This window comes from Ananas comosus, linkage group 17 (genome assembly GCF_001540865.1).
Source record: "Ananas comosus cultivar F153 linkage group 17, ASM154086v1, whole genome shotgun sequence".
In the NCBI taxonomy this organism is placed as follows: Eukaryota; Viridiplantae; Streptophyta; class Magnoliopsida; order Poales; family Bromeliaceae; genus Ananas; species Ananas comosus.
The window spans coordinates 4,337,946-4,350,021 of record NC_033637.1 but is presented as its reverse complement, the minus strand read 5'-3'; the positions used below and the strand labels follow the sequence as shown (position 1 = coordinate 4,350,021).

The 12,076-nt window shown below is 38.2% G+C and overlaps 2 protein-coding genes across 2 annotated transcripts; both read right to left on the bottom strand.

Moving 5' to 3' along the window:
- LOC109723528 lies at nt 626-4,381 on the bottom strand. Its single transcript, XM_020251940.1, has 2 exons — nt 4,010-4,381; nt 626-1,302 (listed from the first exon to the last, which is right to left on the bottom strand). The coding sequence occupies exons 1-2, from the start codon at nt 4,157-4,159 to the stop codon at nt 1,216-1,218; spliced, it is 237 nt and encodes a 78-aa protein (XP_020107529.1). The 5' UTR covers nt 4,160-4,381; the 3' UTR covers nt 626-1,215.
- On the bottom strand, nt 4,671-10,715 carry LOC109723527 (probable serine/threonine-protein kinase At1g54610). Its single transcript, XM_020251939.1, has 7 exons — nt 10,106-10,715; nt 8,183-8,470; nt 7,610-7,927; nt 6,703-6,930; nt 6,240-6,340; nt 5,651-5,771; nt 4,671-5,187 (listed from the first exon to the last, which is right to left on the bottom strand). The coding sequence occupies exons 1-7, from the start codon at nt 10,703-10,705 to the stop codon at nt 4,882-4,884; spliced, it is 1,962 nt and encodes a 653-aa protein (XP_020107528.1). The 5' UTR covers nt 10,706-10,715; the 3' UTR covers nt 4,671-4,881.

Genomic DNA, 12,076 nt, shown 5'->3' with positions numbered 1-12,076 from the left:
CTGACTTTTGTTTAATATATTCGCATTTAATTCTATCACACGTCTGTTCTAAAGTCCAAACGTAAGAAGAAGTGTTGAAAATAAAATTATTAAAATATAATTGAAAATAAAATTATTAAAAAATAGTTTGTTCCTGTACTTGCTTGGTACGACTAAGGCCTACTTTGAGATTCTACTTTGCCAAAAAGATTTGCTTTCATACTGCAAACAATAAGAAAAAATTTAAGTGTTTCGAAGCTCGAGTCCTCTAATGCTATAAGAAAGTGATAGGAAACAATAGCATTGAAGGAGAAGGGATCCAAAATGCTTTAAGATTTTTCAGAATCATTCAAAGCACGAATGCAGGTATTCTTAAACACGGCACTTTCTACGACTTCAATTTTTTTTTTTTTTTAACAGCGTTATCGCACGGATCGTCTCTAGTGCAAATGACAACGTATTTGGTGATTGACACTCGAAGTTCCAAATCCAAAACTTAATTGCTTTATATTTTCAGCTAAATTAATTATTAAAAAAGATAAACGAAGTGGTAGTATGCTACCATTCATTTTCTCTCTATTTTTCACTCGGAAAAACGTTTGGCCCACATTGCCAGCTCACTAAAAAAAAAAAGGCAAAATGAATGTATAAATAATTTCTGAAGTAACACTAAATACATTTCGACGAAAAATACACCTAAAAACCACAAGTTTCAGCAGATTCTATACAGGGACAACAACAGATTCTTAGTATCAAACGGCCCGACGAACCGGACCAGAGTGGGCTGAGCCAAGTAGCCCAACTAGCTCGTGCTCAAGTCTGCTGAGATCCTAATCTTAACCTGCCTTAAAAATGGAGCTTCGACACGAAAACAAACTAAGTTGGAACAAATGGCTGAAATGAAAACTTTCTACAAGTTCAGAGACTAGATCACTTGAGTACATACAGTGAGAACTGAAGTGAAGTTCTCCACGAATTGTCATGCAAAAATTTATACGTGAGAACCGCATGATGCTGACGAAACAACAGAGGTTAGAGAAGCAAAGAGTCAAATCCGGCATGATGAACAATCATTCTGTATTCCGTCGTTCGAAACGAGAACATAACACGTTGTTTTTCATTTCGGGGAATTAACAAAGAACGATATTTTCGCCCACATTAAAGAAGAGGTAATAAAAATTAGACCTTCCAAAGGCTTGTCGAAGTTGTTAAAGCGCATAATTGTCAGTTCCCAGGCTACTGCTCACCTTCAACTGCAGAAGCAGTCGTCGCCGATGTTTTTGGTGCTTCTGATTCAGCGCAAGCCCTCAATACCGCCTCATTCTGCAATAGTTTGTTGCACATTTAAGTTCATAGATTATTATAATTTGAAGACAATTTTCCAAAATTACACATCATGAAATCACTGCTGCACAACGAAAAGTGGTCAAAAAATGTAAAAGGAACAGAGAGAAAAAAAGTAGGAGGCAGCTCTGTTAGTAGGCAATTTGTAGTTGGTTACGAGGTTGTCAAATTCAATTGGTGATATTCTATTCTATTCCTTAATGTCTTGCACCTAACTTTAGTCGCATACCTACCCAAAGTAAATGGGCATCAGCGATTGTTAATTTGTGACTTATTAAGTAACGTGATGATTATATGGCTTGGTTTCTTGACCTCTTTTCTAGTACTTGCCACCAACCTGTATACTGTACTAATTAACATGTAACAAATAGTTGGTGGAGATAATAAGGCTCCTCCAGCTGACAATAAGTGTACTGGCTTCAACTAAATCATTTCCTCTCCCTTTGCAAAATGGAAAGAGCGTCCATTTGTAGAGCTCTGGAGTTATCACTCGTGGAAGCTTAGTAGTTCCATTACAACTGATTAAATGCAGCTTCAGTAAAAGTTACGCAACAAATCATTTTACTAGAAGCAAAAAAGAGTTAGAAAATTAAAATGGTATCAGTAAACCACAACCAGAATCAAGCATTGGGGATGATATTATATATGAAGAATGGACATAGCAATCAGAATGACAAAGTGCTTGTCTAATGTATTCATGACATAACCTTTAAATGGAAGAGCTCACAAGGTGACCACAAGACCAACATAGTTCTATGGTTCTAGATAATGGGCAGTTAGAAACTCTTCAATTATAAGAACAGTTTACAATTTGAGGACTTGACTAAGAAAACTGTCAATATGATCGACAGGCAGAGCTACTACAGTAAAAATAAAGAAATTACTATCCAGCTTCAACACGCCTAACAACACTGCAGGAAGGGATAAAGAGGAAACTCAGTGAATTCTGGTAAAAAATACCACAGAGCAAAATGGTCTGCAAATCTATCTAATTTAGATATAAAATCTAATTAATTTCAATAAATGAATGGAGTATTAAGTAAAATTCAGAGAAGCAACAACATGGATATTAACAAAACTTTGTTCAGTAAATAGACTTGGTAATTACAAATTCACTATCGCCAAAATTTAGAACTGATTTGTAATATAATCAATAGATGTTCCAGCTATAGCAGTAAACGAGCCAAAAGCCTGGGATAAAGAGACATGATGAATGTAAGTTCCCATCCAATAAAGCAAGAACTTCATATAGTGAGCAACCAATACATCAAGCAATCTATTCTAGTTGCAAACAACCCTAAGTATTAAACTTCCCCTCATTTGACCAGGTCAATCTTGTCTATATCAAATACATTTCAAACCATGAAGAAAAATTATCCATCTCCCTTCTGCTTCACCATTCCCTTTATTTCCTTATTGCCAAATAACAGAACGCAAAAGTATCAGGAATTTTACAGCATCAATCACAGGGTTGACAATGGTGAGTTCCATCAAATTGATGATTCTGAGAACTGATCAGAAAAATCGAATCTTGACTTGTAGTGTGGATAGATAGTAGGGTTTACAGCTTCTAGGGTTTTACGCACTTCTTAGAGGGAAAGGGTTAACAGGAGCCTTTCTCTGGAACTTGTTATCGAGGTTTGGTTTTGATCGGCTAAATGCTGCAAATCCCGATTAACCACTATTGACATAGTTGAAAAAAAAAATCAAAATTTTGGATTAATGGATCAAACCCCTAGAACAATCCAAGAATGGGGTGAAAAGGTGAGAGTTGTGGTAGAAGGAGAAGGACCTGCCATGCTCAAATCTTCACTCATATTATAGTAGGATTTAGGGTTTTATGCACTTCAAAAAGGGAAATAGGAAATCGGGTACTCCTTTCGATTGGAACTAGTTCAAGATTCGATTTTGATTGATGAAATGACACAATTACCGGTTTAGCATCGGTAAACAACCATAAAAAAGAAATCAAAATTTTGGGATAGCCATATCGAAACTCGGTAAGAATTTGAGAATAGGTAAAAAAAAGGCGGGTTACAGTAGGGTTTAGAGTTTTAGAGTTTCATGCACATGTACGAGGGAAAGGAGAAATTGGGTATTCTTCATTTCATCAAAACTCGTTATCACGATTCGATTTTTATCAGTTATACCAATTAAGCATCACCAAAAGACCAAATAAAACATCAAAATTTGGGATTACCATGACCAAAACCCTTGAAGTGTTTGCTAATCGGGAGAAACAGGGAGGGGGGGTTACATTAGAATTTAGGGGTTTTAGAGTTATATGTGCATTTGAGAGGGAAATGGAATTGGGCATCGTTCATTTCATCGGAACTAGTTATCAAGATCCGATTTTGATCGGTGAAGTGCCATAAATCCAAATTTAGCATCACTAAAGACCAAAGAAAACACCAAACTTTCGGACTACTGGATCGAAACCCCAAAAAAGTTTGCGAATTGAAGGAAACGTGGGGTATATTAGGGTTTAGGGTTTTACGCACATTTAAGAGGGAAATCGGAAATTGGATACCTCCATTTCATCAGAAATGCGAATCAAGAGTCGGCTTTGATCCGATGAGGCGCCATAAAACCCGATTGAGCATCACACACGCACACAAAATTTCTTAGGTAACCGGAATCAAAACCCTAGAGAAGCTGGGGAATTTGGGGGGGGAGGAGAAGGAACCTGCCAAACGCGGCGGAGGCGCTTCTTGGCATTGTTCTTTCGGGTGGTGGTGAGCTTGATGCGCTTCCACAGGAGCCCCGGCGAGTTGTTCCGCTTCACCACCTCCAGCGCCCGCGTCCCCCAAAACGCACCCAACAACCCCCCGCTCATCTCTCTCGCCCCCCTCTCTCTCTCTCTCTCTCTCTCGATCGATCGATCGATCGATCTCCACCGCGTAATGAGAGTAGTAATAGTAGGAGCGTCGAGGAGGAGGTGGAGGGTGTGTCGGAGAATTAGGGTTTCGCGCGGCGGGGAGAGGAGGCTTTTCGCATTGGAAACATGGAAATGTATACAGAGCCCCTCAACTACAGAATATTCTGAAATTGCGTCTCAACTTTTTTTTTTCTTTTTCAAACAGCAATTAATCGTCATTGAGACCCTTCGACTTGTGAATTTGTTTGAAGTTTCAAAGTGATTTCAGACTTTAAACACTTTTAGTAAATAACTAATAGAATCATTAAATTTATTTTAACTTAACTAATAAAAAAAATTAAAAGTTGAGGAAATTTCAATCAAAATAAAAATAGCTGAGGGCTCTATTTCTAAATAAGCCTTAGTCGAGGGGGGTCAATGCATTTGATCTAACACTATCAAAGGGGAAAATTCATCGACAACTCAAAAATTCTACTAAATTTTCTCCTTTTTGTTCTCTCTTCTTTTCTTTCTCAAAGATGATAATCACAAGATTTATAATGTATATAGGTAAAACACTGGTTTAGCTGTACATATTTTGCACCAGGAAATTAACATAAAAGCATCTCAAACACTAGAAATTTCTCATTTCCCCCCCTTGGTATATCTTAGATTCTTTCCCTTTACTCCCACTAATTTTGCTAATTTTCTCCAAACTCCGTAAGTATCCCTATTGAAGATGGCTTAGCAGCTGACAGAGGCCAACCTCTACCTGCACTCTTCCTTGCTGCATGGCTTTTCCTAGAAGCACTTTCTGAAGAAGTTGGCGACAAGCCGACAGGCTCTTCCTTCGTTTGAAAGATCGACGAAGCAAAAGACCGATCGACGGCGATGAAAGAGAGCCGCGCTTTGTACGGATCATCGGAACCGACTGCACCGTCCTGGTGGGGCGGCGGGAACTTCTCGCTCTTGCTCGCCGCGCTAACTCGAGCCATCAGCCTGTGCCTCTGCTAAGTTTAAAACAACATTACAAGTAGAAAGATATGTAAGTGTTTCGGTAATTCGATAATGATATATTATTGATCATCTAAGTTCATTGTCGTGTTCGCGAATTATACTCTTTGTGCTTTTATTACACTCTATTGCTTGAATGGAATTCATCTATTTTTCACCGTAATTCTATGATCAATTAAGTTTGATTACAGTGAACACTCAGGTATTCATTGTTTCAAAATTTTGATATGATTCTCATTTCAAACTTTTACCTTTGTTCTGATACAGAGCCTATTTAGTATACAGTACTTCACATGCTTCTCATTATCAGAATTTGGTTTCCGCGACTAAAGAGATAACAAAGGTTATCTTCCCTCGATCCTTAAATTTAGCGAAGAGTTATTTAGTCCTAAAATTGAATAGCAAAAGTTTGGTATGAATGAGAGTTGAATGGTATAAATGGTTTAGAACACATACATTCAAGTTAACTTGTAGCTCGGCATTCGCTTCTGGGGCCGGGATTGCTCTGCTTCGTTGATTATGCATTCGCGACCTTTTTGCAGCTTCGACATTTCCTTTGCCGTCCATCCTTCTTTGCCTGCATACTCCAGACAAATTCAGAATCATCATAACTCGAAATGATGGATATTTCACAAGTAAAACTCACAAGTTGATTCCTGCACACTGCTTATTTGCCCTTCTAATCCTCAACCTTTTGATTTACGCATAGACCATAGTCCATGTCAATTACATTAGCGGGACATATTAAGAGGAAAATCAATATAACTATCATCTACAACATATTTGGAAGCAGTGTTCCACCCATAATCTCGCTTACAATCAAACAATTGGTCCCAAAAACATGTTCGCATTTTGCAAGAGGAAAAACTTCGCTTCCGAGTGGAATATAAGATAATCACATTGGCATTTCCATTAGTCCCGCCGAGATAGGTGACAAAAGGATTGTTAAGGAGCATTGGAGTCGAATATTCCAAATACAATTGTTGATTGTTGATGGCTTAAGCAAAACTTAGCTATAAGTTCAGAGACTAAGGTGCAAATTTACCTTCTCGCCTTCTCTTCCCGTAGTCTTGCATCCATCTCCTTGCTGGGCGGATACCGCGGCAAGCTCGATGGCTCGCAGGCATAAGGCATTGTCGTAAAGAACTAAAAGAATTGAGAATCAAACATGAAAGGAGGCATTTAATTTTGATTGGATATATAATACTATTACAAATTTAATCCTTGAAGTTTTGACCTTGATTTCAATTTTGTGTTTAAAGTTTCAATTGAAAAGTACTAGGCCCTGAAATTTCGTTTGATTTCAAATCGGCCTTTCAATTACAACCCAAGAGTTCGTAATAAAACAAGGAAAAGGTTAAGACAACTTCAAAAAGTAAACTGTTATGATTAAATCTATGAACACGAGGATGAAATAAAGGTCAAAACTTCAGCGACAGTTATGACAAAAAAGCCATGTTAATATCTTCAAGAATAAGGAAGAAAAGATTCAAATGGAGTGTGCTCACTTCGCAGTTGAGGGCATCGGCGGCTGTACCGCGCTCTGAGGGGTCGATTGAGAGAAGCTTCTTGATGAGGGAAATAGAAGACTGAGGAAAATCTTTAAAGGTTTCCGCGATGCAGCATTTGTAGGGCTGCTGCGGCTTGACGATGGTCGCGTGCGGCAGCTTCGACTTCTTCCAGTACTTCTCTGACGGGGACCCGCATAGCTTGAAGATTCTATGCAACTGCTCAACCTGGATGATTTATTTTATATGATATCAGAGTACGAAATCATAAGATCATTTCATGATCCTAAGTTTTCATACAATTTTGAGTCCGCAAAATGAGTTTGCACTCAAATCCCCTCCCACATAGGGAGTAAAGTTTAAGGTAGTTGCGCATTGTACAGAAGTTTGAGCTTTTAGAACAATGAGCTTGTTTAAACTGTAAATGAAATCAAAATTGAAAAGACCATGCATGGAAAATCGGCAACTCAGTAAGAACTGATGGAGAAAAACAGGGGAAATTGTACTATTATTGACCTTAAATTCTTGTTTCACTTTGGCACGAAAAAAACTGAGCTCGATAGTTAACATCACAAAATTTTGAAAGGTTTCAGTTCATGCTACAAAATATTCGAGAAAAATTATTGCCTATGCTATCCAAAAGATTGATATGGTAGGAAATAGCTCAGAATCAGTCTTAACACTCCGTATATATCAGATAAACCGTGTCCGCACGAAATAAAGGGGACTTAGGACCCTTTTTTTTATTACAATGTTACCAAGAAGATCGATTTAGGAGGACGGTGACTAAATGTTCGCCTTAAAATGTCATCTTAAAATTAAGTTCAAAGTAAAACTAGACTTAAAATTCAGATACTACTAGTAATGCAAGTTGAGTTGAAAAAAAAATGAAGAGAGAGAGAAGCACCTCGGTGCGGCCAGGCAAGATGGGCTTGCCGGCGAGCAGCTCGGCAAGGATGCACCCGGCACTCCAGAGGTCGACGCCGACACCATAGTGCGTAGCGCCAAGGAGGAGCTCTGGCGCGCGGTACCACAGCGTGACCACCCGGCTGGTCATCGGCCGCGGGCGGCGCGGGTCGAACGTGGCGGCGAGGCCGAAGTCGGCAATCTTGAGCACCCCCTCGTTGTTGAGGAGGAGGTTGGAGCACTTGACGTCGCGGTGCAGGACTCCGCGGGCGTGGCAGTGTGCCATCCCCGAGAGCAGCTGCCTCATGTAGCACTTCACCTGCCAAATTACATTGTGCGTGCATGAATCAATCAAAGTTCTCGCGCATGACGTATGCTAGCAAATCAGTAATTGAACGAAATCGTTAACATAATCGAAATAATAAAATTGAGGGGCCTATTTCAAAACAGCATATAGTTGATAAGATGGATGTAAAAAATTCTAACAATGTTCACGAGGTGTTCGATCAATGGTGTTCTTGCCCCAGTGATATGTAGATTGAAAGAGAGAGAGAGTGTGAGACCCACTGATCACCTGGGGCTCGGAGAAGGCGACAGCGGGGGTGGCGGCGAGGCCGGCGAGGTCATGCTCCATGTACTCGAAGACGAGGTAGAGCGAGTGCGAGACGCGCGACACCACGATCCCCTCGAGGCGCACCACATTCGGGTGGGAGCCCACCCGACGGAGAGCGGCGATCTCCCGCGCCATGAAGCGCACGCTCTCCGCCTCCGCGGCCTCGCACCGCACCTTCTTCAGCGCCACCACCCTGCCGCTCCCCACCTCCCGCGCCTTGTACACGTTACTGTACGTCCCGGTCCCAATCTATGCATGCATGCACATTCACAGGAGCAAAACATCAAACACTCGGAACGTCGACATTGTTACGTAAAAGATCGATATAATAAGAAACGATGCACTGTAAAAACTCTCTACACTTTGTGAATAATAAAAATCAGATAAACCATGCCATGCATACTGATGGAAGGGAAATAAGTTATTCAATGATAATTTAATAATTCGACATGAAATTTCGTTTAATCTTTAAAAATTTTTAAATATTCATAATTTAATAGGTTACATCATCCTAGAATGTGATCGTACTTATCATCTAGCAAATACTATAAACTTTTATAATAAATTAGAAAAATATATACAAAATAAAATATTTATGCATCCAGATAAGACCTTAGTGCAGGTATTTGTTAGTTAATTACAACTTGTAAGAATACTTTTGGGTAAATTGCACTTTTGGTTCTCAAACTATGAGGCGCGTGACATTTAGTTCTCGAAGTTTAATTCGCTATAATTTCTGACTCGAACTATGAAATATGTGATACTTTAGTCCTCAAATTTTAATTAATTGCAATTTACTAGAACTATGAGATATATAGCATTTTTGTTCTCAAAATTTCTTAATGATAACAATATTCTATTTGATGATGTAACAATGCCTTACTTCGATATTAGTAATTAATCAATATTAATTTAAAAAATAGGATTGTGGGACTTGATTGCAATAATTTAGAATTTTTGAGAATTAATGTATCATATGGCTTATAGTTCGAGCCAAAAATTATTATAACTAATTAAAGTTCGATGACTAAAATGCATCAAGAACTATGAGGACCAAAAATATAATTTACTCGATATTTTTTTAATAATCACAAGATAGGCTTAGTGATTAATCTATTAAAATAAAAAACGTATTTTACCAACGAAGCGATTAAGGACCGAATATAAAATAAGCTCCTGAAAATTGTTAAATGAAATGAAAGATTGTTATCATCAAAGTTTATACAGTTATTTTTGTAATCTTCGTCATCTCATATAATAATTTTAATTTATTTATTTATTAATTTATTAAAATATTATTTTACTAATACTAAGATGTGTATTATTTAGATAAATTATTTTTATTTTCGACCATAATTACTCTTATTTTTACTATTCCAACCCACTCAACCAAACTTAATTTTTTTTTATTTCTCTAAATATCTCGATTCTCGTCCAAACACAAAATTAAATTAATTCCTAACTATCACACAAGTTATATCTATCTCAAAAATAAATAAAAATAACTTGTTCTCTAATAACCAAATAATATTTTAAAAAATAATATTTCAAATTTATATTCAGAAGTAAGCCCTAAATATCAATATAAAGTAAATAAAAGGATGTAAAATAAAGTTAGGAACACGACGTAATTCGAACTCGAAACCACTTATTTTAATATCATATCAAATAATGCGAAAGAATTATTGTTTCACACAATGGAACAAAAACTTCTGATCAAAAGAAAAAAAGAAAAAAAAGAAAAAAAAAGAAAACCACCGAAGAAGAAGAAGAAGATGCACGTTGGTGCATTCAAAAAACAAGCTTCCGAGGATTAGAGAGAGGAGACGACTTAGGAGGAGAGAGAGAGAGAGAGGAATTATAAGAGGCGGAGGGTTCTAGAACCTTGGCGAGCTTCTGGAAGGAGTCGGCGCGGCGCGGGGCCCACCCGCGGAGCGCGTCGCCGGCGACGGCGACGAGCCACGCCGGCCACCCGCCGGCGTCGGCCGGCGACGGCCGGAGCGTCCCCGGGCTGAGCCGGCGATCGGCGGCTGCTCCGGCGGCGGCGGAGGCGGAGGGGCCGCGGCGGCGGTCGGCGGCGGTGCTGAGGACGCAGCCCATCAGTTCGGCATCGATCGAGTTACGCGGAAGTGGAGTTTCCGGTCGCACTTCCGCGCGCGCGACCGTCGTTTTCGGGCTCGGAAGTGTTTTTTGTTTTTTTGTTTTTTTTTTTTTTAAGAAAAAAGAAAATAGTGCCGTGCAGTTGTACTTGTGCAGTGTCCCCTGCGTCTTCGGTGTGTAGTGGTGCTGGCTGGGAGAGGGGAGAGACGTCGTCGGCCGAGTGGCGGACAGTTGCGTAAGCGGGGAGAGCAGACAGCAGAGAGTTGGAAAAGGGGGCCGGAGTTGCCGTCTTTTTGCAGAATTGCCACTGTGCTTTCTGCTGCTCCAGCAGCAGCACCACAGGATTCTTCGCCGACAGCAACGTCGGTCCGTCCATACAGACATCCCTCAACGAATTTGAATTTAAATTTGGGTATAAATTTTGATTGTATTCGATCCAAACCGAACCCAAAATTATTCTGCATTACACACACAGAGTTGAGCTAGAATACTCTCAAAAGCACTTACGGAGTGGTGCTTTCGAGTTTTTAACTATTAGATTGAGAGATGCAGAGTTGAGATGATGGTGGTAGATAGTGGTAGGGGGAATAGTGTTTGATCCAATGAGTATTAGTAATTAAGGAGTAGATTCAAGGGCTAGAAATTTAGAAGCACCAAAGCGTTGGTGCTTCTAAAAATATTCTAGCTCAATTATATATATATATATATATATATATATATATATAAAATTTAACGGAGCCGATCGACGATTCGAAAGTGCCGATCGACGATTCGAAAGTCGCAACATCGAAAACGAGCTGGAAGCACGGAAGGCTCCGTGCTTCCGATAGCATAGTAGCCTCACTCTATATATATATATATATATATAGTTAGGCTGGTATATTATTGGTAGTACGGAGACTTCTGTGCTACCAAGTTTTTTTCAATGAAATAGTTTCCAAATCGACGATCGGTTCCGTTAAACTTGATCTACACTTTTGAAAATATTTAGAAACTAAATTTCATAATTTTCGACATTATTTACCTATCAAACGAGTAGTCTAAAAATGAATGACTGAAAATAAAAATCTCATAAAAAATGATAAAAAAAATTTAAATTTAAAATCAGATATACTAATCTTATTTTAAATAGTGAAAAAAAAATTATTAGATTTGAATTGTTTTACACCGTTAATTCACAAACGCATCACATTGGCCATTAAAATTGTTAATTTTGAGATATTTTGATCACTAGCCAAATGATATCGAAAAATTATAAAATTTAGTTTCCAAATACTTTTAATAGTGCAGATCAAGTCTAACGGAACCGATTGTCAATTTGAAAGTCACATCATTGAAAACAACTTGGTAAGGCCTCCGTGCTACCGATAGTATACTAGCCAATATTATATAAGTGTTTGATATTGAATTTAAACTTATGCTTTAAAAATTTAAATTTAATGTAATATATTTTGAAATATTGTAAAGAGATATAATTAGTGTAAAGAGATATAATTTATTTTGAATTTTATTATTATTTTTTAAGATTTTTATTTTCACCTGTTTATTTTGAGGTTACTCGTTCAGTAAGAAAACGAAATAAAAAAAAATTATAAAATCTGGTTTCTAAATAGTTTCAATATTATAGATTATGTCTGACACGACCAATCGCTGAATTGAAAGTCTCATCATCAAAAATAATTTGAAAGTACGAAAACTTTTATACTTTCGAAAGCAAAGTGTTCTAGCTTTTTTTTTATATTTTATAGGTAAAAA